The 24,613-nt window shown below is 52.6% G+C and overlaps 2 protein-coding genes across 5 annotated transcripts; both read left to right on the forward strand.

Moving 5' to 3' along the window:
* The first annotated feature begins 1,206 nt into the window (after positions 1–1,206).
* Positions 1,207–8,176, forward strand: LOC120906792. 4 transcript variants are annotated; one of them, XM_040318794.1, is made up of 4 exons: positions 1,207–1,823; positions 3,517–3,661; positions 5,792–6,102; positions 6,189–8,176. In XM_040318794.1, exons 2-4 carry the CDS (start codon positions 3,540–3,542, stop codon positions 6,962–6,964), a joined length of 1,209 nt encoding a protein of 402 aa, XP_040174728.1. In that variant the 5' UTR covers positions 1,207–1,823; positions 3,517–3,539; the 3' UTR covers positions 6,965–8,176. The 4 variants fall into 4 exon arrangements, with proteins under 4 accessions (XP_040174728.1, XP_040174729.1, XP_040174730.1 ...); XM_040318795.1 differs by having other exon boundaries at positions 3,520–3,661; XM_040318796.1 differs by lacking the exon at positions 1,207–1,823 and adding an exon at positions 3,183–3,351.
* Positions 8,177–11,668: 3,492 nt separating this feature from the next.
* LOC120905475 (protein virilizer) lies at positions 11,669–22,900 on the forward strand. The gene is made up of 4 exons (XM_040316271.1): positions 11,669–12,080; positions 12,827–17,922; positions 18,019–18,860; positions 21,635–22,900. The coding sequence occupies exons 1-4, from the start codon at positions 12,021–12,023 to the stop codon at positions 22,309–22,311; spliced, it is 6,675 nt and encodes a 2,224-aa protein (XP_040172205.1). The 5' UTR covers positions 11,669–12,020; the 3' UTR covers positions 22,312–22,900.
* Positions 22,901–24,613: the final 1,713 nt, after the last annotated feature.

Raw genomic sequence — 24,613 nt, forward strand, 5'->3', positions numbered from 1 at the left:
ATGCCGGTATGAGTTCGGGATCTAGGTCTAGTAAGGGTTCGGAATTAGCTCCAGAATTGGTTTGAAGGACAGTAGTTCCAGGAGAGTACTTATACTGGTTCAGGATCTATTTCAGATTCAGTATGGGTACGGAATCAGTTCCAGGACCGGTATAAGTTCGAAATTTGTTATAGGTCTAGTTTGGGTTTGAAATCAGTTCTAGAACTGGTTTGGGTTGAGTATAATTCCGAGGATTGGTATGAATTCGGGATCTGTTATAGATGTAGTATGGGTACGAAATCAGTCTCAGGTTTGGGTTCAGAGTCAGTTCCAGGATCAGTATGAGTTCGGGACCTGTTCCAGGTTCAGTATACGTTCGGTATTGGTTTCAGGTCTATTTTGGGTTTGTGGTCGGTGTTAGGACCAGTATGAGTTATGTATCAGATATCGGAATGAGATCGGGATCTTTTCTTGGTCTAGTAAGGGTTCGGAATAAGCTCCAGAATTGGTTTGAGGACAGTATCAGTTCCAGGATCAGTATAAGTTCGGGATCTGTTTCACGTTCAGTATGGGTACGGAATCAGTTCCAGGACCGGTATCTGTTCTAAGTCTAGTTTGGGAAGTGCGTCTAGTGCGAGAAAGCATAAGCGACTCCGACCCGTTGGTGCAGCGAGTTCGGGTCGGGTCGAGTCAAGGTAGGTTCAATCCGACCCGACCCGAACTCGTCGCACCAACGGGTCGGAGTCGCTTATGCTTTCTCGCACCTACCGGAGTCGTTGCACCTACTTGAACCTTTCGGGTCGACCCGAACGACTCCGGGTCGCTTACGGATGGCACCGACCCGATAGGTTCGGGTCGACCCGCCCATCACTAATATTTACCGCATTTCAAGACCCACGCTTTCCTGGCAGAATGAGAAAGAAAGAAATGAGCAATCAAAATCGGGCCTGGGAAGGACGTGACGCATACAATGGCAATCATAAATGAGTCCGCTTCCTTGAATGCATTGCTTTTTGTTGCAAAACACAAATAAAACCAACTTGCAATAAACACAAAATGAGATTCGGCAGTTTGAAGCGCCCATCCACCGCAGTCTCTATACACCTTTGGTGCGTTTCTGCCTGTCAAGCGCGAAAACCTGAACCCAGGGGCCGCCCGTCAGCTGTCAACCGCTTCATTCATCCATTCTCCCCTCCCCTGCCCCACACACACACACACACACACACACAGCCGAGCAAAGAAATGAATGAACGGCACAGAGTGGCACCGCCACAACGGGGAAGCGCCCTGTCGTTTCGCTCGCAGATATCTGCTTGACTGTCACACATTCGCAGGTGACTTGCTCGGCCCACGGAGCAACGGAGTGCAGTGAAAGAAGCAGAAGAGAGAGAGGAAAAAAGTGAACCATAACAAACAAAAAAATAAACCCACATCCACCCACCCTACAGCCCTACTGAAGGGTGCCGCACGAGCGGGCTTGAGAGGTAGGGGCGCGCGCGCGCTCGAAATTTCGCTGTCACTGCGGCCTCCCCCCCCAACCGTGCACGAGAAAAGGGGAGTCAGATCTTTGGTGGCGCGATTCGATTGTGCGCCATTTGTGCGCTGGCCAGCAGCAGCAGCAGCAAACATAAGACACAGGGACCATCCTCCCATCCCCCACGATCAAACCGCTCAAACGGCGAAGTGTGTGCGCCCGTGAGAAGAAACGAAAAAGCGAAAAGAAATCGAACCGTCCACGGGGTGGTAAGCGGGGCTCGGGAGCACCCAAAAACAACAACAACAGAAAGGAGAACAATAACAACAACAACAACAGCGAGTTACTTCCGTGCTGCCGAATTGCGAAGGTAAATTAGTGTGTTAGTGTGCGCCCAGGTGTGTTTGCTGCCTTTATTTACTTCCCGTTTTGTTTTTTTCTCTACACCATGTGTTTTGGTGCGTGTGTTTTCGCTTCGCCTGATACAGTTCCACCTGTTTCCTCCATTTTCCCAAAAATCAGTGTCTGTGTGTGCATTCTTTGTTGTGAAAACGGCGTGCGGTGACATTTTCGTGCCGTGATCGAAGAGAAAAGCAGGAGCAAGAAAGAGGGTGGGGGGAAGGGAGGGGAGGCAGTGGTGGCGAGTTACTCAATCACAGTATACCCGATTCGTTTCCACGCAGCATGCTGTCCCTCTTGCGCGCACGCGATTTCCAGCGCGCCAAGTGATAAGGCGCAACGTTGGTAAACAAGAAATTACGCTGCGCCACCCAAGCCACCCGCTCGCCTCGCTCCCCGACAATCAAGGCCAATGCCATCGGGGTTCACAATCACCAACCCCACCCCCATTGGGGTTGTTATTGTGGGTGTGTTCTGTCGACTGTACGCGAGTGACCCCCCCTGCTCCAGATGTACGCAGCGACCACGCGCACTTGCGCGAAAATGCGTTGCGAGAATTAGAAAGGCTCCACCGCCGCGCGTCTAATCAGCAGTTTTTTGTGTTGTTGTTGTTTTTACTTTCCCATCATTTGCAGCAACAAACACAAACATGTTGGCGTGGGTGGGGGGGGGGGGGGGTAGTCATTTTCGATAAAATACAAAAAAAGCGTAATTGTTTACAACGTGCAATTTCTGCGGACTCGGCGCAAATCGGCGGCTTTTGTGCGGCGTACTAATAAGTCATTTGGATGATCGAAGGAGGGGTGCTCATTTATGGCCCATCTCGCGCTGTCCTCAATTCGGTGCGCGTTTAATTCGTACAAGGTCCCCACGCCGCCCCGTTCCAAAAACAAACCGCCATTCGGAACGCTCTCGATCGTGTATGTGTGTGTGTGTGTCCTTTCCGGCAGAGAATGACACGGGGCCGCGCAGGAAGCAGAATGATGGGTCTTCTCACCCCTCCCCCCCCCCCCCACATCAAAGAAAGCACTTTAATTTACCGTTTCTTTGTTGTTTCCACGACCAAACACTACGCCACTACAAAGCGTCTTAAGAAGAGGATGAAGGGCTAAGGGGGCGGGGGGGGGGGGGCAAAAATGGGTCAAAACACGGGATTGGAAAGCCCAGGTGCTGCACGAAGGGGAGGATGTTTGTTATTTATAAAATTGCGAGTGATTTTTGCGCGTTTTCCGCGCAGCTTCGCCGTGCCGCGTGTGTGACTAAGTGCCGCCCCGACGGACCGCGTTCGACGGCACAACACATCTGTGTGTCACAGCAGCAGCAGCAGGGAACGGAAGGCGCGCAACACACAGGCAAAACAAAAGCCACCGCGGAGCGGAGATCGGTTGTGCGTCGTAGCGAGCGTGCGGCCGCGTCGTAACCGTCCGAAATGCGTCAGGCCAAGTCGTTCGTCGTCGAACAACCCCCTCCTCACCAACGGCACAATGTTTGACCCCTTTGTATGTGTGTGTGTGTGTTTATGTTGACGCGTTGTTTTTGTTTTCGAATCGCGATCGCACCGTCTGGATGCCAGTAGAGTTTCTAGAGCGATAGATTCGGATAAAGTCATCCAACAGTTTCTGATCCGGTTCTGTTTTTTTTTGTGTGTATGTGTGTTTTTGCAGCAGCAGCAGCAGCCAGCAACAGAATGAAGGTGTTACGGGAGAAGATATCGAAAATGGCTGGAGGAGTGCAGCAAGGCATCGTGTGGTTTAAAGCCGGCGGCATCGTCAGCCCGATGCTGCTCATCTACGTACTTCACATGCTCTGGTAAGCAAGCGCCCAATCACGTGGTTTGTAGCGTTCAAGGGTAGTAGTCGGCTCACCACCGGCAAGGTCTTAGCGCCGCAGCGAAGCTCCAGATGACTGCTTTGGCCCCCACCCCCTCACAAGCATTCGAATGTCGTTCGCCGCCTGCTTAGTTCAGCTGTGCGCCAGCCTTGAGCCGCGCAGGCTCTAGCGCCGCGGTTTCCAAACACTGGACCTTGGAGGCAGCAAGCAAATCTAGGCAGCAGGCACAGCAGCCGGCAGGCCTAGTCAAACTAGTGATGGGATAAATGCCAGTTTTGAGTCGGACCGACCGATTCTTCCTAGCTTCGGGATTGGAATCACTTCTGGAATGGAAATCAGTTTCAGAATGGTACTCGGTGCCGGTAATCTCGAGAAGTTTGAATCTCTCGTTGCGATGCATTCATGTGATGAGCTTCAGCGATGAGTGATTTATAAAGTCGAATCCAATATCTAAAGATTCTTGAATCTCTAAAGCTTCTTGAATCCAAACAGATGCATGCTTCTCCAAAGAATCATTGATCTCTAACGACTGATGAATCTCTAAAGATTTTTGAATTTTTAAAACATTGCGAATCTATGGAGATCTATGTTATCAAGATATTCAATGATCCCAGCATACTTGTGAATATCTGATGATGTATGTAAATCTCTAGTCTCAATAGATCATAACTCTATAAACGATTCATGAACTTCATGATGATCTTCAGAGATTCGAATGATTTTACAGAAATCATGAATCTCTATAGATCTATGAAGCTAAAGAGAACCATAAATCTTTGTTGCTGTTATCCTGAATCTAGCTCTAGTAGCTCTAGTTCCAATAGATCATACATCTCCAATGATTTGTGAACTTCGTGATGATCTTCAGAGATTCGAATGAGTTTTCAGAAATCATAATGACCTTCATAAAATCATAAAGATATGAAATGTCTCTGATAATTGTCCATAAAGATATGGATAATCGAGCTTGAGAGGGGTTTTTTTTTTAAATCAGATTCATTCTTCAATTTCAAAGATTCGTCCAGACTCACGAATCTCAAATAAGAGTTACCCATGTTTAGTATGCAACTCGAATTGTATCGAAAGCCCATAGTACCACATTTGGCAGGACATCCTGGTGGTGTGAATTTCATTGCTTGGAAAATGTATCTAAGGATAGATGCTAAGGACTGCCAATGCCATCGTGCCATCTGTTTTAACTTCACCATTTTCAAAGGTTCAGAGGTTCTGACGTTTGCTGTGATCTGAACCCATTCCAGCGGGAATTAGTTGCTTTAACCCCCTAACAGATTCATGACTCTAGCATTCTCCTTGAAATTCTTCAACATTTTAAAACAATATCTTTAGAAATTGTTCCAATAGCGACCTCAATTTAATCTAACCTAAAGACCTCTAAATTAGTGATGGGTGAAGTTGGAAAAAAATCTTTAGTCGACTCCGATCCAACTCCGGAAGGTAGGTCTGCCCAGCATTATCCGGAGTCATTCGGAATTTTCCGGAATAGTCCGAAGTCGTCCGGAATCGCCCGGAGCCGTCCGGAATCGTTTGGAGTCAGAATCATCCTGAGTCATCCAGAATCGTTTGGAGTCCGAGTCGGCCGAAGTCGGCCGGAGTCTGCCTTCGAAACAAAGGCCTGTATATGATTTACAGACGACTCTGACTCTGATTGACTTTAGACGACTCGGAATGACTCTGACTCCGGTCGACTCCGAATGACTCTGACTCCGGCCGACTCCAGACGACTCCAACTCCAAATGACTCCACGCGACCCCGTGCGACTCTGGACAACTCTGGGTGAACCCTGACGACTCCAAACGGCTCCAAACGACTCCGGGCGAATCTGGACGACTTCGAATCCGGGCGAATCTGTACGACTTCGAATCCGGGCGGAATTAGTGTTTCAGATTTTGCCCGAGTCGGAATCGGACTAACAATAGCAGGAGTGGGATTGGAGTCGTGGGTGTCCTCCAAAGAGCACATCTGTGAATCAATCTGCGAAGGCTCTAAACATTCTTGCAAGCGATCCCGTCTCACGAAGAATTGGCAAAAATCGGCAATCCAGCGTACTAACCTTCCTCCCCGCATTCTCTTCTCACCCACCCAACGCAGGCCCGAGTTTCGCCCGTTCAGCATACTGTTTGTGATTGCGATCGGGTTCCTGTGGGACCGGCCGGCCGGCCAGCAGGTGGCGGCCCCCTCCGTAACCGGCCGCTCCCCGCTGGCCGAGCTCGGGGCGAAGGTGTGGGCACTGCGCACGACCCGCCCGCTCAGCCTGGTGGCGGGCAGTGTGGCCGGCTGCCTCACCTACACCTACCTGGTGTGCTACGTGCTGCCCCTGTGGCTGTCGTTGGGCGTTGCCGGGCTGGTCGTGTGCTGGGATCGGTTCGGCGGGCCCGGCGGTCCGCTCAGCATTGCGCCGAGTAAGTAACACCGACCAATTCACCCCTCATCAATGCCAACATATTTATGTCTGCCTTTTCTTCCACCCCACCCCACCCAACAAAAGGTTTGCACGACACGCTGCAGCAGGAGCAGCAGGAAATGGACGAGTTTGTGCCGGAGCTGACGGAGGTGAGCCGCGTGCTGCTGCAGGAGGTCGGTGAGCAGGGCGCGGACACGACACCGCCCGCCGACGGGTTCGCCGCAGCGGCCGGCGGCCGCGGGAACAGCGCGGAGGAGGACGAGGAGCAGTACCTGCGGACGCTCATTCCGGAGGCGACCAGCAACGATTTCGAGTCGGCCGAGCTGAGCGGCTCCAGCAGCGACGAGCTGTTCTGTCCCGAGGGCCCGGCGGTGCGGAAGGCGGGCCGGGCGCACGGCCGGCCGGGCGAGCAGCAGCCGATCGAGTTCAAGAGCAGCCACTTTAACGCGAACAGCTCGTCCGACTCGGACGACAACATGTCGCGGGGGCTCAACTTTAACGACGACGAGGACGACGCGGACGGCGTGGCCCGGCGACCGGCGGCCAAAGGCAGCAGCGGCAGCAGCAGGCAGCAGCCGACTGGTGAGGCGATGCTGATGATGAGCGCCACCAGCCTGGCCAGCAACGTGCTGGTCGACACGGTGTACCGGCGTCTGCTGGACGCGGGCGCCCTGCACCAGCAGCAGCAGCAGCCATCGCCGCACCATAGTATTCTTCAGTCGGTTGCCTCGCTCGGCAGCACGATACAGGCGCTCCGGGGGCAGACGGTGCAGGAGGAGGGCACCGATGACGAATCGACCGACGCGGACGAGGACAGTGAGTTTGAAATGCTCAACTCGGAGGAGCTGAACAACTTATGAGCACGTGGTGGCGCTTCCGAGAATTGTTAGAAGACATGTTAGGGAGTGAAGGAAAGAGAGAGAGAGAGAAGAAGAGAAAGCGAGAGAGAGATAGTAAGGATTGCGGTGTGGAAATGTAATTTCTCCGCCGCTGTTTGTCTGTTTTTGGTTTGACACGGCTTACCCCCGTTTTAATTGTATAACAATCCCCCCAAAACTCCCCAATTCAACCCTGTTGCCATCTCTCCTCCCCGTTCCGAGGGTTCCTCGCCTCCCTCCCCCGAACCGGGTGGTGCCTCGATGTTTTTTTTTTTATTTGTTCTGTGTTATTTACGTTTTATCGTTTGTAATAATTATTCTTATGTTAATCAATGCTAGCTGCTAGGTGCCCCTTGTATTGACGTGGTGTTATGTACTCTACCCACATATCTTACCACGTATCCTTCTAAACCCCCTTAGCTCCATTTAAAATGAATTTTTGTCACAGCAATTAAAACAAAAAAAACAAGAACTACATCGAATGTAGCGTGCCAGAACGTTTGAGCCTAAGCCCGCCCACCCTCCGGGCCCCTCCGGTGGCCGGTTGCAGGCTGGCCAACATGCAAACGCAACCAATTGAAGATATTATTTGCAGTCGTCGTGAAAGGATGAAATCTTTTCAATTTACTTATCGTTACCAGTGGAAAATAACAACAAAAAAGAAATACTTATTGCATATCTTGTGGGAATGTTTGGTTTTGCTTAACAACAACAAAAAATGGAGGAAACATTGTTCGACGAAAGTGTTAGAAGGACAGCCCAAAAATCTTGTGTGTGTGTTTTTTTTTTGTTCCTCCCCGTTCTAGTCTTACTTGAGCTTAAAGCGTAAGTGGGACGCGGTGGATGGATCTATCTAATCCGTATTCCCCCGTCGTCCCAGTAGGAAAGGAACAAACAAAAAGGGGGATGGCAAGCGTGGAATGTCGGGGCCAGGCGATGGAATGTATGAAATGTGATAATAATTACATCAGCGCGGTAACAAACTTCTCCAGACGGAAGTGCTAATAAATGTTAAACCCCCTAACCCTCCCCTCCCAGTGTAATGTTTACCGGCCGTGGTGTGGTACAAGATAGCAAGATTGAGTATTTTGTGTGTGCGTGTGTGTGTGTATTTCCCTTTGTAGTTCCTAGTATACCGGTACCGTTCGTACCCAAAAATTCGAAGGAAATAAATTATTCTGCGTAAAACGTGAATTAAGTATTATTATTATTATTATTATTATTATTATTATTCAAATCCCCTACATCAGCAGCATAGCAGTAACAGCAGCGCTGTGGTGCAGGCGACGAGATGCCTCCGTCATCTCTGGATGAGATTGTCAGCGCCATCAAGCAGCTTAAGACCAATAAGTCTGCTGGCAGCGATAGGCTGGCGGTCGAGTTCTTCAAGATGGGGCCACAGAGGCTTGCCGTCAAAATCTGGCAGCAGGAAGAACTACCAGAGGAATGCCGAGCAATCACAGTCCACAATGCCGCCCTCAAGATCCTGTCCCAAATCCTTGTTAGGCCGAAAATACACGGACTGGAATTCCGCGCCTGCGAAATTCCGGTCCGTGTATTTTCGGCCTTACAAATTTCTGGGGTTGTTATCACCATTCAGCGAATTTTTACTCCTTGGGAGATCCTCCAGAAGTGCAGAGAGCTCCAGATCCCTAAGTGTTATGTTTAAACACTTTTGCTTTATTCAAACACTTATAACGTACATAATAAATAGGAGACACAAACAATCAACACTTTACAACTTAGCCGCGCGCCAGTCGCACCAAGCACCCCTGCCGAGAGCTCCTGCTCGATCGGCCTTCGTGCACACTCTGCCTCGGCGCTTGGCACACACTAAGCCTTGCACGCTTAGTGTGTGCGACAGTGTGCGTGTACGCACTGTTGTCCCCCTGGACGTTGACCGGTGGCAGCGCAACTGCCAAGGCAAGTCCAGGGGTCGGCACGCACGGCTGCCCACAACACTAAGCACCCCCTATTCATCGACTTCAAGGCGGCTTACGACACCATAGACCGGAAGGAGCTATGGAACATCATGCAGCGGTACCATTTCCCTGGGAAGTTGATCCGACTGTTAGAGGCCACCATGAACGGGGTGCAGTGCAAGGTGAGAGTATTGCACTTGATGTTGGGGCCGTTGGAATCTCACAGGGGTCTGAGGCAAGGTGACGGGCTCTCCTGTCTGCTCTTCAACATCACGATCCTTTACCGGTCTCTCCAATTTCTTGGCTTCGTGGATGACATCGCCATCATCGGCAGGAGTACTCAAACGCGCAGCAGCAAGAATTGGATTGAGGATCATTGTGCATACCATGGGCTACATCATCTGCTGAAGTCGAGGAAGACTTCGAGACCGCATGAAATGTGAGATATATCACACATTAATTCGTCCGGTGATCCTCTATGCACATGAGTCTTGCAGGACGAGGTTAACACTCTGGATGTGTTTGAGTGACGCATCCTCCGGACCATCTTTAATGGTGTTTTCGAGCATGGAACGTGGAGGAGAGGGATGAACCACGAGCTTGCTTAGCTGTACGACGAACCGAGCATCCTGACGGTAGCGTAGGCTGGTAGGATACGATGGCTGGGGCATGTTATGAGGATGCCGGACTGATGCTGCATCAAAAAGGTATCCGACAGCGATCCCCAGTTCGGAATGAGGCGCAGAGGAGCACAGCGAACTCGATGGCTGGATCAGGTGAAGCGAGATCTGGCGAGAGGCTGAGAGAGAGAGAGAGCAAGAGAGAGAGAGAGAGAGAGAGAGAGAGAGAGAGAGAGAGAGAGAGAGAGAGAGAGAGAAAGAGGGTGAGATAGAGATAGAGTGAGAAAGAGAGAGAGAGAGAGAGAGAGAGAGAGAGAGAGAGAGATTTTTTTTGTTCTTTATCATGCATTTTAGGATGATGAATACATTATTCATTTAGTACAGTGGAGCGCCGTTTATCCGGGCTTCTCGGGACTTCGCCCGGATAAGCAAATAACACGGATAATGGGTCAAATGATATATTTTATCACCAATTTCTGGTTATTTTTTGAACATTTTTCTTATTTTTTGATAAAAAATAACCCAGTTTTCATTAACTTCATGCTTTTTGAAAGAGAATTTTTAAAATGATCCATCACCATTGCCATGAATTATAGTGTTTTTGTTATGACAATGTGCTCTTATAACCGCTTTTTCAAATATCCTCCTCATAACGCTGCGTCATTTTTGTATTGAACTGTCATTTCTCAACAGCACGGATAAACGGAAAGCCGGATAAAAGATACCCGGATAAACGGCACTCCACTGTATTATACATACAGTGGAGTTCCATTTATCCCCAAATAACCAAATCGGCTTTAACCCACTGTAAAGCCACTTCAAACCCACGTGGGTTTGTGGTGGTCGATTCAGTCGTTAACCCACCAAATTTTAGAACAATCGGAGCTGCCAGTTCCGATCCGATGTATTTATCTTGCCCACCCTTAACCCACCTTTTCCAAAAATGCTTTGAGGAAAAGTTTGGTCAAGGGTTGCTAAGGGATATGCTGGACAGGATTTTAACTCCTCGATTGATTAAATTCATTCACTTACATCACTGTACTTCAACTTCAGCAATATTATTAGTCTATAAACTATGCACCAGCGATATGGAGAGTTCATTCGCAAGTAAACAAACACACATATTCACATATTACACATGAATGTTGTAACCAACTTAAACACACACGTTTAATTGCTTCCTTTGCACAATTAAATAACATGTTAACACAGGTGAAACATGTTGAGCAAATAAATTGCCCGTGCATAAAAAACTGACTTCAACAACATTGAAGTGGCTGCTTCTGTGGCCATGTGGCTTAACCCACCAAACTGATAGTTTTTTAGCTTTGTTTGATGGAACTGGATTTTTAGTACAAGAAATTGGTGGCGTTTTCGGTATCTTGGTTATATGGGTCCGGACTCATCGGGACTGGACCTCGCTCGGATACTCGAATAACACGGATAATTTGTCTATATTTTATCACATATTCCTAACTTGTGTTTGAAATTTATATTATGTTTTGGTAAATCCTAGACAGTTTTAATAAACTTCATGTTGTTTCAATGGGAATATTTGATATGAGTCATGAAATATAACGTTTTTTGTTATGAAAATGTGCTCTGATAACTCTGCAGCAAGCAAAGTCACCTTTGTAATTTGACTGCCGCTGCGGCGAAGGAGGTGAACAGGACATATACGAATAAATTATTTCTAGCTTATTTTAATGTGCCACAAGGTAAATAGTTTTATACAATGAACCATTACGATGACCTTTTTTCAATTGAGTAAAATGTTTCCTTTGAGTTTCACAACACTCTCCGATTGAAAGTCACCATATGCTATATGGTGTAACAGTCATTTCAAATCATGATTATGGCAAGCGCTTCGTAAAATTTTCCCCCTTTTTCCACCAACCCTCCCACAAACAGTACTGCAAAAATACAGCATAAGGAAGTAATGAGGAAAACATTGCAACCTAAACCATTATGTCCACAACACATAACGGTGCAGCTTGCAGTTTGAACTGCAAGTGTGGTGAATATCTCTCCATTTCACCAAACACGCGTTTGACACGCCTGCGCCCCTGACAACTCTGCTGTCAAAACCGGTCACAACTGACAGCGCTCCGGGCCCCGTGCCCGCGGTCCCTCCTCGCAGACACATGAAGCTCGATGACGCTGATATCAGCAAACTTGCCAGCCGCCATCATTCTTTTCCTGGCTGTCTGCAACGCGCGTCCTGCTGTCCGCGAACGAAGCCCGCCGCAACTTAAAAAAAAAGAAGGCTGCAAATCGTGCAAAGGTTGTGTGTTATTTTGTGCGAAGTGAGCGTGTAGCGGGTGTGTGCGTGTGTGGGGCAAGTTGCACGGGCGACCGCGTCCTCGTTGGATGGCCTGAGTTCGGCTGCAGCAGGAACCCGCTGCAACACGGACCCGAGTGCCAGGCGGACCACACAGGAAGGTGTACCCGGTTGTGCGGTGTAAGGGCGGCCAGCCCCACCCCCCCCCAGAAACGATGGATTCCGAACTGCCGGAGTTGCTGTTTTTCGACACATTTTCTCATGACACGTACGAGGTAAGCGGTTTGTGGGTGGTGCATTTTTGTGTGTGTGTGTTATTATCTCCTTCCCCACACGCCGCGAAGAGCCGTGGCCTGTGAGCGTGGGTTAGCGATGGGATGTTGTGATCCGAGTGTACCTCCAGGGTTGCGGCACGGCAGCATTAAAGTCCCCGGAAGATGTCATTCGAGGGGTAAAGGGGGATTTTTCCCCAGCATTGTGCCCGCCGGTCCATCGCTACGTCCATCAGCATCAACCGCCTTCACTCAACCAAACATCCGATCAACCATGAACTGTTAGCGTCAGCGTTTGCAAAGGGAACAGGACCATAAAACTCCCTGCATAAAATGGCCGTCTCCGGGACGCGATGGCGTCATCTTTCAAGCATCCCCCACCTCCACTGGCTTACCCTGGAGGCAGCAAGCATCATCCCCGGTCCCGCGAGATTCGATGCACACAAAGCGCGCCCAAAGAACGACGATCGAAAGCGTAGCCGGCAAGAGGAGCGACCGGTCGTAAAAATGTTGAATACAAACGCAGCAATAAAACATCATCCACATGCGCTGCAAAAGCCTCCATTGAACGGGTTGGGGTATTTTTTTTTTAAAGTTGTCTGCCAACCGTCGGCACAGCTCTCGCTCGAAATTCCTTTGCCGCGTTGCCACGTTTCTTTATAAAATTATGTTTCTTTTCTCTCTCTTTCCTTTCTTTTCTGCTTCGTGCTCTTTTTTTTGGCAATTAAAAAACCAACCAAACCTCGTAGCAAAATCTCGATCTGGTACAGTTCCCGAAGCCGGTTTACATTACGGAGGTGCGGATCATCCCGCTCGGCGCCCGCGTCCATGCGGACTTCCCGGGCGGCGTCCGGCTGGGCGCCACCAACCCGTCCAACTTCCACATCCAGCTGTACGTGAACGATCTCGGCAAGCCGGGCGCGCCGATCTTCGAGAGCCTGGGCGAGCTGGAGTACAACCAGAACAACTGCATTCATCTGCAGTGCGGCGGCGGCGGCGGTTCGGGAGCGGCAGGCACGGGCCCGGGTGCGGATGAGTTTGTGCGCCGCATCCCGACCGACGGGCTGGTGCTGAAGGGCTGGTACACGACGATGACGCTCGCGGTGTACGGCATCCTGACGACGAACATAGCCGAGCCGATCGTGTCGCCGAGGGAAACGACGCCCCAGCCGGCCGAGCAGCTGCTGGTCGGGCCGGACCACCACCATCATCTGCTGCACCATCACCACCACCATCACCATCACCATCTGCACCATAGCGGGGGGATAGCGGAGCCGTCGTGCGGGCCGGGCGGCGATTGGATACAGGAGCCGCCGCTGCCCGGGCTGGTGGCCGCCGCCGAGACGGTGTTCGTGCAGAAGGAGTACCCGGAGGACGACAGCGAGGACGCACCGAAGGATCCGCGGCCGTACGCACGCCGGGCGGCGGCAGCGGCCGCCGCCTCCACCTCCTCCGGCATCGCGACCGCGCACCCGCTGCCGGCCAGCGCAGCCAGCCCGCCGGAACCGATCTACGAGCCGCTCGAGGCGGGCAAGATACTGCCCGGGGAGTGCGAGCCGCCCCCGCTCGCGGACAAGCGCACCAAGGGTGCGGGGCCGCCGTACGCGTACGAGCGGTCGCCCCGGGCCCGGCGCCACAGCAGCCGGGAAGAGTTTTCCTCCCGCTCGCCGAGCCTGTGCAAGGACTACGGGCCGATGCCGGGCAGCGGGAGTAGCGGTGTCGGTGGGGGCGGGGGAGCCAGTGCCGCGGCGAGCAAGCAGCGCGACCAGTGGTCGCGCAGCCCGGACTACATCGAGGCGCCATCGCAGCAGCAACAGCAGCAGCAGGTCGGCCCGCCTGCCCACCCTCCACTGCCACCACCGACACCGTCGTCGTCGTCATCGGGAGGGCATCGAGCGTCGCGCCGGCTGCGCAGCGGCTCGTACGAGCGCCCGCGCCGCGAACCATCGTTCGAGCGGCTGGAGAAGGAGGAGCGGCGGCCGCGGCCCCGCTCGCCGATCGGGTCGCCGCGGCGGCCCCGCTCGCCCGACCGCAACGAATCGTCCCTGGAGGAGGAGGACGAGCCGGAGGAGCTGGTGGACGACGTGGAGGACGTGGAGGACGATCTGGACGAGGAGATGGAGCTGGACGGCGGATTCCACCGGTCGAACGGAGCGAAGTACGCCGGGAGCAGCCGCAAGCGCCGCAGCATGCTGATGATGATGGAGCCGGCGATCGAGAGTGGCCGCACGCAGCAGCAGCAGCCGCCGCCGCCACCGCTGCCCGTTCACCCGTCCGCTTCCGCCAAGCATCACTCGTCGGCGGCGTCCAGCCGCAGCTCGTCCCACCACCATCACCAGCGCGACCATCACTACCAGCATGGGCATTCGCACGCGCACCACGGCGGCCAGCATTCGTCCCATCACCACCACCACCACCACCATCAGCACCATCAGCAGCAGCAACAACAACAGCACGTGCCGGAGCGTGTCGTCTCGCCGCCCCCGCTAGTGTGCGATGCCGTCTCCGTCTCGGTGACGCCGGTCGCCTCCCCGACCACCATGCTGCCGGCGGGTGCTGCCACCGTCCCAGCGGCAACCCTGCCCGACGAGGATGCCGCCTCCGTGCCGGACCAGTTCGAGCCGATCCTGAGCGACGAGGAGATACCGGAGGACTTTGACTACGATCTCGAGAGCGCAACCGGTGGTGGCGGTGGAGCGGGAGCCCCCGCCCCAGCCAGCGGATCGTCCGGTCCGGCCGCGTACGAAAATCTGGACGAGCCGCCCGCCAAACAGTTCGACCCGTTCGGGGCCACGCTCGAGCGGTACGTGCCGGCGGGAGCGGACCCGGTCCGGCTGCTCGGCCCCGGCGAACAGAAGCTGCTCCGCCAGCTCGAGCAGCTGCTCGGGCAGGAGCGGTACGGGCGGGCGGCGACCGGTGCGTTCGAGCGCGAGCCGGCCGAATGGAAGGAGCGCTTCGTCGACTACGCGGAGCAGCTGGTGCACCTGCTCGGGCAGCTGCTGGCGAAGGATGACGCGCGGGACGCCTGCCAGCAGCAGCTGGACCGCTGGATCCAGACCGGCTGGCCGGGCGTGACCGACCGGCTGGTGAACTGCATCTGCGTCGGGCTGGACTTCGAGCGGGCGATGGTGCAGCCGCAGCCGGCGTTCAAGCTGCGCCACATGAAAAGCGGCATCCGGCTGGCGGAATTTCTCGGCCCGCACGAACCGTTCATCGCGCTGCTGCTGCGGCGGGCCCGGCCGGACGAGTTCAACCTGTTCGACCGGCTGCTCGGCCTGTACTCCCAGCCGCACATGGCGCTCTCGATCAAGCTGATGATCATACGCACGATCTACGCGTGTCTGGATACGCGCACCGCCGTCCACTACTTCCTGTCGCCGTCGTACAACGGGTACCAGATACTGCTCGACCTGCTGCAGGAGAACCCGTCGACGCGCATCAGCTTCGCGCTGAAGTCGCTGCTGCGCAAGATCTCGCTCTACGAAAATCTGGAGCTGATACACGCGACCGTGGAGCAGCTGTACGTGCGCGCGGTCGAGGAGGGCGGCGAACCCCAACAGCAGCAGGGAGGCGCGAAGCGCACCGACCAGGAGCTGATGGAGCTGCTGCGCAGCTCGCTGACCGAGCTGACGAGTGCGATCTCGCTGCACGAGGTGTCGCTCGCGCAGCCGAAACGCTTCCTGCCGGTGTCGGCCAAGTTCGAGATACACAAGGACATCGCGTCGTCGCTGAACGTGAGCCGCACGGTGGTGCAGTTCTTCAAGATCCACCGGCTGGTGGAGTCGCTGGTGCTGCTGCTCGATCTGCCCGGCACGCCGCCGGCCCTGTGCGAGCTGATCTACAACCTGCTCGCCTGCCTGCTCAAGAGCGTGCCGAAGCTGCGCTACCTAGTGGACAGCCTACCGTACACGAACCTGCTGCTGCGGTGGCTGTTCCAGCGGCTGCCGGCCAGTGCTGCCGGTGGGGAGGAGTCACCGGGCGGTCGCACCGCACCGACCGTCGACGAGGTGCAGGTATCGGAGCTGTCCCGCCCGCAGCTGCTGGGCGTGGAGCTGGTGTACAAGGTGCAGACGATCTACCATCTGGACGCGATCGTGAACGCGAGCACTGGCAGCGTCGCCCCATCGAACGACCAGCTGGAGGAGCAGCGGGACCGGCTGGTGGACGGGCTGCACGCCCTGTACGAGCTGTCCTGCGGGCCCGGCCGCCGCTTCGTCGTGGAGGTGCTCTCGATGGACGACAATCTGGCGGTGCTGCTGGAGCTGCTCGAGCGCGAGCAGCGCACGGTGGCGAAGGAGGGCGTCGGTGGGACGAATGCGGCCGCCACCAAGCATCGCTCGCCGATCGTCGGCTACTGTGTCGATCTGGTGGACTGTACCGTGCGGCACGGGGAAGCCGTCGGCTATCTGGCCCAGCACGGGCCGGCACTGCTCGCTCTCGCCAAGCAGCACGAGCAGTTCGAGCCGGGCGTCAGCGCGACCCTGCAGGAGCTGGCCGTCTACCTCAAGCCGCTCGAGCTGCACGATCTGTTCGCGTACGTCGACATCGGGCCGCTGGTGGAGCTGATGCGCCGCAGCCTCGAGTACGTGACGGCCTTCCCGGGCGATCTCATCACCGCGCTGCGGCTGGTCCGGCTGCTCGGCATACCGCCGTACGACGACTACGAGCAGCCGGGCGGGCACGCCGAGTTCAAGTACAAGTACACGCTGCTGCAGTTCTACTCGGCGGACGGCCAGGCGCTGCTGCTCGCCATCCTCGACAAGCTGACGCACCACTTCGACCAGCCGGCCATCCACACGTCCAGCCTGGCGAGCCAGCAGGGCGTGCTGCTCACCCAGCTACTCTGCCCGCTTGTCTACATCCTGCGCAAGCTCGTCACCTACCTGATTGAGTGCCGGAACACGGAGTTCCGCGACCTGACGCTGATCGAGCCGCTGCTCCGCACCTACACGCTGATGCAGTGCGTCCCCTCGGTTGCCGCGGCCGGCCCTGACGCACGCCAGGTGCAGCGCGAAACGGTGCGCATACTGCTCGCGTACACCCAGCCGACGCCGCCCGAAGGGCTCGACACGAACAACGTCCATCGCAGCCTGTGGACGCAGATGGTGGGCGAGCTGGTGCGGTTCACGCTCGCCGGCCCGAACTACTTCCTGCCCGGGCTGCTGGTGCTGTCCGAGCTGCTGCCCCTGCCGCTGCCCATCCACTGCCGGCAGCCGCTTGCGCCGCCCGAGCTCAGCCGGTTGATTCAGGAGCGGCAGCTCTGGTCGGCCCATCTGCACCCGCAAAGCCCCTCGATCGGCGAGCTGATCCAAACGCTCTGCACCTCCAGCTACACGCCGATGCTGGCCGTGCTGAGCCGCGTCTGTCTGCAGCTGTCCGATCTTGCCCCGAACATGACGCTGCTCGTCTCGAAGTCGCTCGCCGACCTGATCGTGCAGGAGCCGCTACTCCCCGGCGGGCTGGCAAGCACGAGCCACGCCCGGCTGGTCAGCTTCCTCGCGACGCTCGTCTGCCACGCGTCGGTCAAAATCTCCGTACTGTCGATCCTGCCTGGCCGCATCATGGACATGCTGATGGGCGTGCTGCTCAACCCGGGCCAGACGCCGGCCCACCAGCAGACCCAGCAGCACATCTACCTCACCTTCCAGAGTCTGTTCGACGCGGAGATAGCGCTCATGTTTGGCGACACGATCGATCCGGCCCTGCAGCTCGCCTGCTCGCTGCCCCCGAAGGACATCATCGAGGCGTTCTGTGGCGCGTGCGCCACCAACGTGACCGGCGCCGAGATCGGGCTCGGCGTCCTGATGGCCGCCCTGCGCACCATGCTGCTGCTCACCGAGCACGAGTAAGGCGCCGCATTGCTTCTTTTCTTTTTCTCTCTCTCTATCTCTCAAAAAACCCGCCATTTGACATTTTTCTTCATTTTCTACCCCCTTTACAGCACCACCTTCGTGACGCTGATGGCGAACCTGATGCGCAAGCGGGACGGCTGGTGTGCGGTGATGCACAAGTTTTGGCGCAAGGCCCGGGATGGTCCCGACGCGTACCGGGCGCTGTTTGTGCTGCTGAGCGACTTCTGGCGGTCGCTGGCCGCGTACGAAACGGACGGCTGCGTCAATCTGCCCAAGCGCACGGTCAAGCTGCCGCTTGAACAGCTCGGCCAGCTGATGCCGCTGTGCGACAGTGAGGAGGATGCGTTGCTCGCCCAAATGCTACCGTTCGTGGACGAGCTGCTTGACCTGTACGGGGATGGTGAGGCGAAGGAGCAACCGATGCAGTTGGACAGTGGAGCGGGTGCCGAACCACCCAAGCCCGGCACGGACAGCCTGAAGGACAATTTGAGCTTCCTGCGCACTCAGATCGAGCTGGCAGTGGCGGCGGCGGCGGCGGCAACAACGGAAGCGACCAAAAGCGCCCCCATCGACTGGAGTGCGGTCACGGTTGATCCGCTGCCCCAGGCGGAGGGCATCGTCACGCAGTACGGCTCCCGCAGCGTCTACCTGCTCAGCGAGGACTGCGACGATCAGCTGAAGGCGACGGACTGGCTCGGCTTTACGCCCTGCGACGACGATCTCGAGCGCGAGCAGATCCCGTGCGACCTGCAGGACCTCGCGAAGGTGTGCCTGTCCGGCGACACGAACCTGACCGCCGATTGCAAGCGCCTGCTGCACCTGTCCGCGTCACCCCACTCGAACCGGGACCGGCTGACGACTGCGCCCTGCTTCCGCACGCGGCGCGTCGAGGTGGAACCGAGCACGGGACGGCCGGAGAAGAAGATATTCGGTAAGATGTTTCATTTTTATTCGTTTTTTTTTGTTGCCCCATTTACAGAGGAACTCCTTTATAACGGGCAATTTTGTAAATGCGCTTCACAAGGTACCGCTCTTAACGAGCAAAATTCTCGTATAACGAGCAGATTTAGGTTTCATCTATCTGAAAATCAATCAGAGACTTTTACAGGGTTGCCTACGATTTATTGGTCAGTTCCCAAAATTTTTTGGGCTCGTCTCACGATTTATACATCGTATCCCATAGATTATTGGTTCGTTCCCATAATTTATTGGTATCGTCCGATTGGATATCAATACACTTGAACCAACAAATTCTGGGAAACGGCCAAAAAATCGTGGGAACGCACCAAAAAAATATGGGAACCAACCAATAAATCGTGGGAAACCTTGTATTAAAATCAAAGAGTTGGTGGACTTAGTTAAATACCCTGCTCATAGAAGTGATGGGGTCGGATGAGCCATAGGTTGTTCTGTTGCGAACTATATTAAGCAGGGGATGTGGGCGTAGTCTATCCGTTGGAGCATACAATTCAAGTCGCTGAAGTATTGAAGTGCAGTCAATGTTCCCTGTTAATAGGCCTCCGACGAACATTTGTTATGCTACACGGCGTCTCGTGAATCTTATCTGAATCTGAATCTCGGTTGCAAAAATTCATGGATCTCCAAAGATGAATCTCAAAACATTCATGAATTTCCAAAAAGATTCATATATCACAAAAGATTCGCGAATCTCTAGAAATTCATCAACCTCAAGGGATACATACATTTCCAAAGATTCATAGAGCTTGAGCATCATTTCTCTTCTTGGCGTAGCAACCTACGTGGTCATGCCAGCCTATAAACGCTTTTGGGATTTCCTGGCAAGTACCACGCATCCGGATACTTTGTTTTGCTGCGGGGAGACGGTCCATGCGAGGCTTGCACCCACGACGGGCATGTTGTTAGGTGGGATCGCGGAAATACAATATTTTGAAAATCATACATCTCTAAAGATTCATGAATCTCTGAAGATATATAAACTTTTAATGAATTTATGAATCTTTGAGAGTTATTTATTTTCGAGATTCAATCCTTAGTGATTCATGAATTCTTGGAGATTCATGAATTCTTGGAGATTCACGAATCTTTGAAGAATCGATTCGAGATTCGAATCACTCATCACTGAAGATTAATATGAATGAATCTCAACGGAAGATTCATAAAACCCAACACTAAAATACTGTAGTAAACAGCCTTGACAGTAGTTGGATCCCTCAATCCTTTACAACTCGCTGGGCCAGTCCTAACAGTTGATTGCCTCGGCTAATTATTTCTTCTGCGTATTTATTTAATGTCCGCTTTGTATCGAGAATGACACCGAGATCCCTTACGCAGTCAGCTCTTCCAACAGCGAGTTCCATCAATATTATAGTGATACAAAACGGGCTTACGAGATTTACTGAATGATAGAGCCCGGCATTTTCACAACACACAACTGCAGGTGGTTGCGTCTACATCAGTGGTAAAATCTGTCTATGTGCTGTTGAAGCTCATCTACTATCCCCTAAGGCCCCAAATTACTACCCTGGAGGTACACCTGAGAGATTGACGAAAGGAAATGGGATAGGTTACCCTGAAATGACACAGTATATGCTCAATCTACTAAGCATGAACGGAGCCAGCTCAGCACATTTGATCCTGTGCCAAGTCTTGCAAGGTTTCCTAGTAGGATGTTGTGATCTATGGTATCGAATGCTGCCTTTATGTCGGTGTATATAGCGTCTGTTTGAAGTCTATTGTCCATAATGCGGAGGCAATGTGACGATGTGAGTAAACTTGTGTGTATTACCTTTTCAAAGACTTTTGCTTCTGCGCTTAGCGACGTAAGCTGGGCTCTGTAGTTCGATGCCCGCGTTTTATTATTGCCTTTCTCAAAAAATTGGGACAATCCAACCACGCTTCTAAATTAATGGGAAAGATTGAAGGTGTGAATGGTTAAATAGCTTTGTTGGTGCAATAATGATGTGCATCTGCTAATAATGACAGCGAGAATACCCTCAGGTCCTTAGGTCTCAGGGCTTTGCCGGGTTGGTTTAAGCGCTTTAATAGTTTTTATGATCGACTCATTGCACTCATGAGGTAGGGTAAAGTCGATCATATTCTCTTTAATTTATATAAATGTATTGCAAGGGGGAGAAGTGTCACATAATTCTTTGAGGCTCTTACATGGTTTACTGGAGCTACATGCTCATATTTTGGCATTTTATGTGTTTTTTTTTATCATAGTGCCAACAACGGTACACTAAATAGGCATGTTCCTATAGTGATTATGGTTATAAAATCAGTAAAAACAGGACAGTAACAACAGGAACCCAGCAGTCACACAAAAATGTATTTTTACGTAAATTTGTTGTATTTGATGGTAAAAATGGTTGTGATTACGAAGATAAAACATATTCCAATTGCTGTGTGTTAAAATATTCATAACTGTATCTTCCCGACACGTTAAATCTATTAAAGCACATCTGTACTCATACAAATTGCAGCACTATTGGTATATTTACCCTATATGTCTTTATACCAGCACAGTTGCGGTTGGTTCTAGTGGAATTATTTCATTTTTGATACAAATTTCATACATGGAAAAGCGCCTCCTGCATAACGAGCGAGTCACTGGAACGGATTAAACTCGTTTTGCGGGGATCCACTGCATTTCTGCTGTGTTTGTTGCCGTTGTTTGCTTTGAAACTAATTTCTTCCCCCGCTTCTTTTTTCTCTATTTTCTAGCAACACCATTGCGCGGGCGTGGATTTTCGCGCACACCCACCACCCGTGGGGATCTGTTCCGATCCCGCCCGCCCAACACGTCCCGTCCGCCCTCGCTGCATGTGGACGATTTCCTGGCGCTCGAAACGTGCGGCGCCCAGCCGACCGGACCGACCGGCTACAACAAGCTGTCGCGCGACATCATCACGATCCGCGGCACGAACCGGAGCCGCGGGCGCAACTTCCCCGACCGCGGTGCCCGATCGGGCGGCGCCGGTGGCGGGGGCGGTGGAGGCGGTGGCTCCGTCGGGGGTGGCGGCGGTGGATCCGGCAGCGGCGGTGGCCACTGGCAGAGTGCCGCCGGGAGCGGTGGCGGTGGTAACGGGGGCGGTGGGGGAGGCGGCGGCAGCGGCAGCGGTGGCAACGGCGGCGGCTCCGGCTGGTCGTCCGGTTCGTCCCAGATGCACGATGGCGGCGTGGGGGGTGGCGTCGGCGGTGGAAGCGGCCCCGGCAGCGGTAAGCACTTCGGGCACGGGTTGTCTAGTGGCGGCGGGGGCAGTGTCGGTGGTGGCGGCGGCGGTGCTGGCAGCAGTGGCCATTATCGCGATCCGCCCAGCCACTTTGGCGGCTCGCAGCGACCACGCTCCGGCCGGGGCTTCAACCGATACAGTGGCCGGATCTATACGCGTCAGATCTAGGGCGGACAGCGGTGTTTTGCGTTCCTGAGAAAAAAAAAGGTCGGGCAAAGCAAATTGCTGCAGCTGGTAGAGTAGCGTCGTGGTTCGGTCTCGCTGTTTGCTAGGGGAGCAGAGGGCGAGAGACAGAGAGAGTATTATGTCTTTATTATTTCATGATCCGGAATCGGAATTTACCCAACTTATTATTATTATTATTTTTTTGTAATCGTAAAATGAACCTTACTTTCTGATGTTTATGTACGCTGCTCGACCCCTACCCCTAGACCGTCGGACTGAGTGGAACAGTCCAGTTTAGACTTAAGGCAAATCGTGTTTTACGCGATGGTAGGATACAAACTTTTAGCTTTTAAACACCTGATGGATATAGGGTCCTAAAATCCTTCACCCGCGTGACTTTCGCCCTCCCATTTTGCCCCTGCGCCAATCGGCAAGACACGGGCCACGCGCAGGCGGGATGAAGGATTTTACGGACGCTTCCGACACTTGGAGAACCAGTACACTGTGGCCTGAAAATACTAGAAAATTTAACAATGCGCTCATAGAAATGCTGATGTATGTGTAATGTACCTATGGGTGTATGCTAATCTTATTTGCATGTTCTTATTATTAAACTGCCCTCCGAAATATGCTCCGAAAACTATGCCACTGCGCTTTGCGAACTTACCGAGTTCGTGTAGCTTACCGCAACTAACATGAACCGATACCGGTTTACAGGGGTTTTTTTTTCGGGGGTTCTCCTGGCTGCGTGACACTTTCTTGACTCTTGCGGGAAACGAACGTTATGTGATAGTAGTTGGACTCTATTGCAACATTGGTAAGACCTATTGGATTTGTCCAAAAACGGTGCCACAGAGTCATGGAAAGTTCACGTCCCAGAAGAAAGAGTCAAGAAAGTGTCCCACCGATATGAGGACCCCCCAAAAAAACTATGTATCAATGTGCTGCGACGCTTCTCAGGGCAGGAAAGTTTGTAATGTACCGTAGCTGTGTTGATGCAGATTTATAATAATTTAATCCACGCACGTAAAAGCACGTGTTGTGTGGACTAAATTATTATAAACACTGTTCCGAATGGCGTTTACCAATAATTGTAGGTACGCACAACAAATTAGAGTTTTCCTGGGACTCTGTTTTGAGATTCGTCGCAGGGCATTAGTACCTAAACCTCCTTTGCCGATCATCCTCCGCTGGCTTTGTATCTTCCCTCACTAACCTGCATTGCAAACTCGTAAAATTAATAAACCCGAGGTAAGGATTTCCGAAAACGCACACCATGGACAGTGGGATAATATTAACAAACACGGTGCGAACAGTATCGTCCTGCCCAGGACCAGGCTTTCCAAAACCCAACTAAACCTACAGGTATTGGTTTCCACCAAATGTGTTTCCCCATCCTATATCCTACATTTGCAGCAAAACGCTTCGTACTACTCTCCTGCCCTGCTATTCCCTGCTACTATTCTGATCGAATATGTGCAGGCTCGAGTTTTGAGGTATAGGCAGGTAGCAGTAGATCATTAGACAGACCGTTAACACGGTGCCTACTATTAAGTTTTCTTAGATTTTAAGCGATTAAACTGGGTCAGACATACGTGTTTCGCTCGATTGATTGTGGCGAATATTGAGACAGGATAGGACATGTGTGTTGCCAGTGGCTGTGGCTTGTGGGCAGGACTTGGGCTAAGCACGATGCACGGTTAGGAGGGGGCTACTGAAAGATAGTCGTTGCGTATTCGCTACGTCCGTAATATTGTTTCATCATGTTTGCTCTGAAACAAAACAGTATTCCGTTTTCTAAAGATGCCATTTCAAGCTTTTTTTTTACAAACTCTTCACTCTATCTATATCTCAATTTGGATATTCATCCGATTTAACAATGCTGAATGAGGTACAGAACAGAATATCGTTACACAATATGATGAATATTGATCATCGTATATATTATTCTAGCTAGTTGTAGTGTTTGATTTTACACCATTCATTGCTAGGGCCCAGTAGCATATGAAGATAGCTTTTTAAAAAACTATGCTTTTCCAACCACTGTTTTCAAATATCCTTAACATCCATTGAATCCACTTTCCGAGAAGCAAAACTAATATCATATTTTTCCGATCGAATTGTACAACCTCGAGTCTTATATATTGTAGTATATAAGACGGATCGTGTGCGCAATTCTAGATAAATCTTTAGCGTTAAACAATTGATTCATTTGACCCTAGTCCTTCGCTCTCGCTTCTCATTGAATCCGTCGTACAGTGTATGTCCAATAAGAATGCGTTGATTGCGCTAAACATCATGCACG

The sequence above is a fragment of the Anopheles arabiensis genome, chromosome X (assembly GCF_016920715.1).
Source record: "Anopheles arabiensis isolate DONGOLA chromosome X, AaraD3, whole genome shotgun sequence".
Lineage (NCBI taxonomy): Eukaryota > Metazoa > Arthropoda > Insecta > Diptera > Culicidae > Anopheles > Anopheles arabiensis.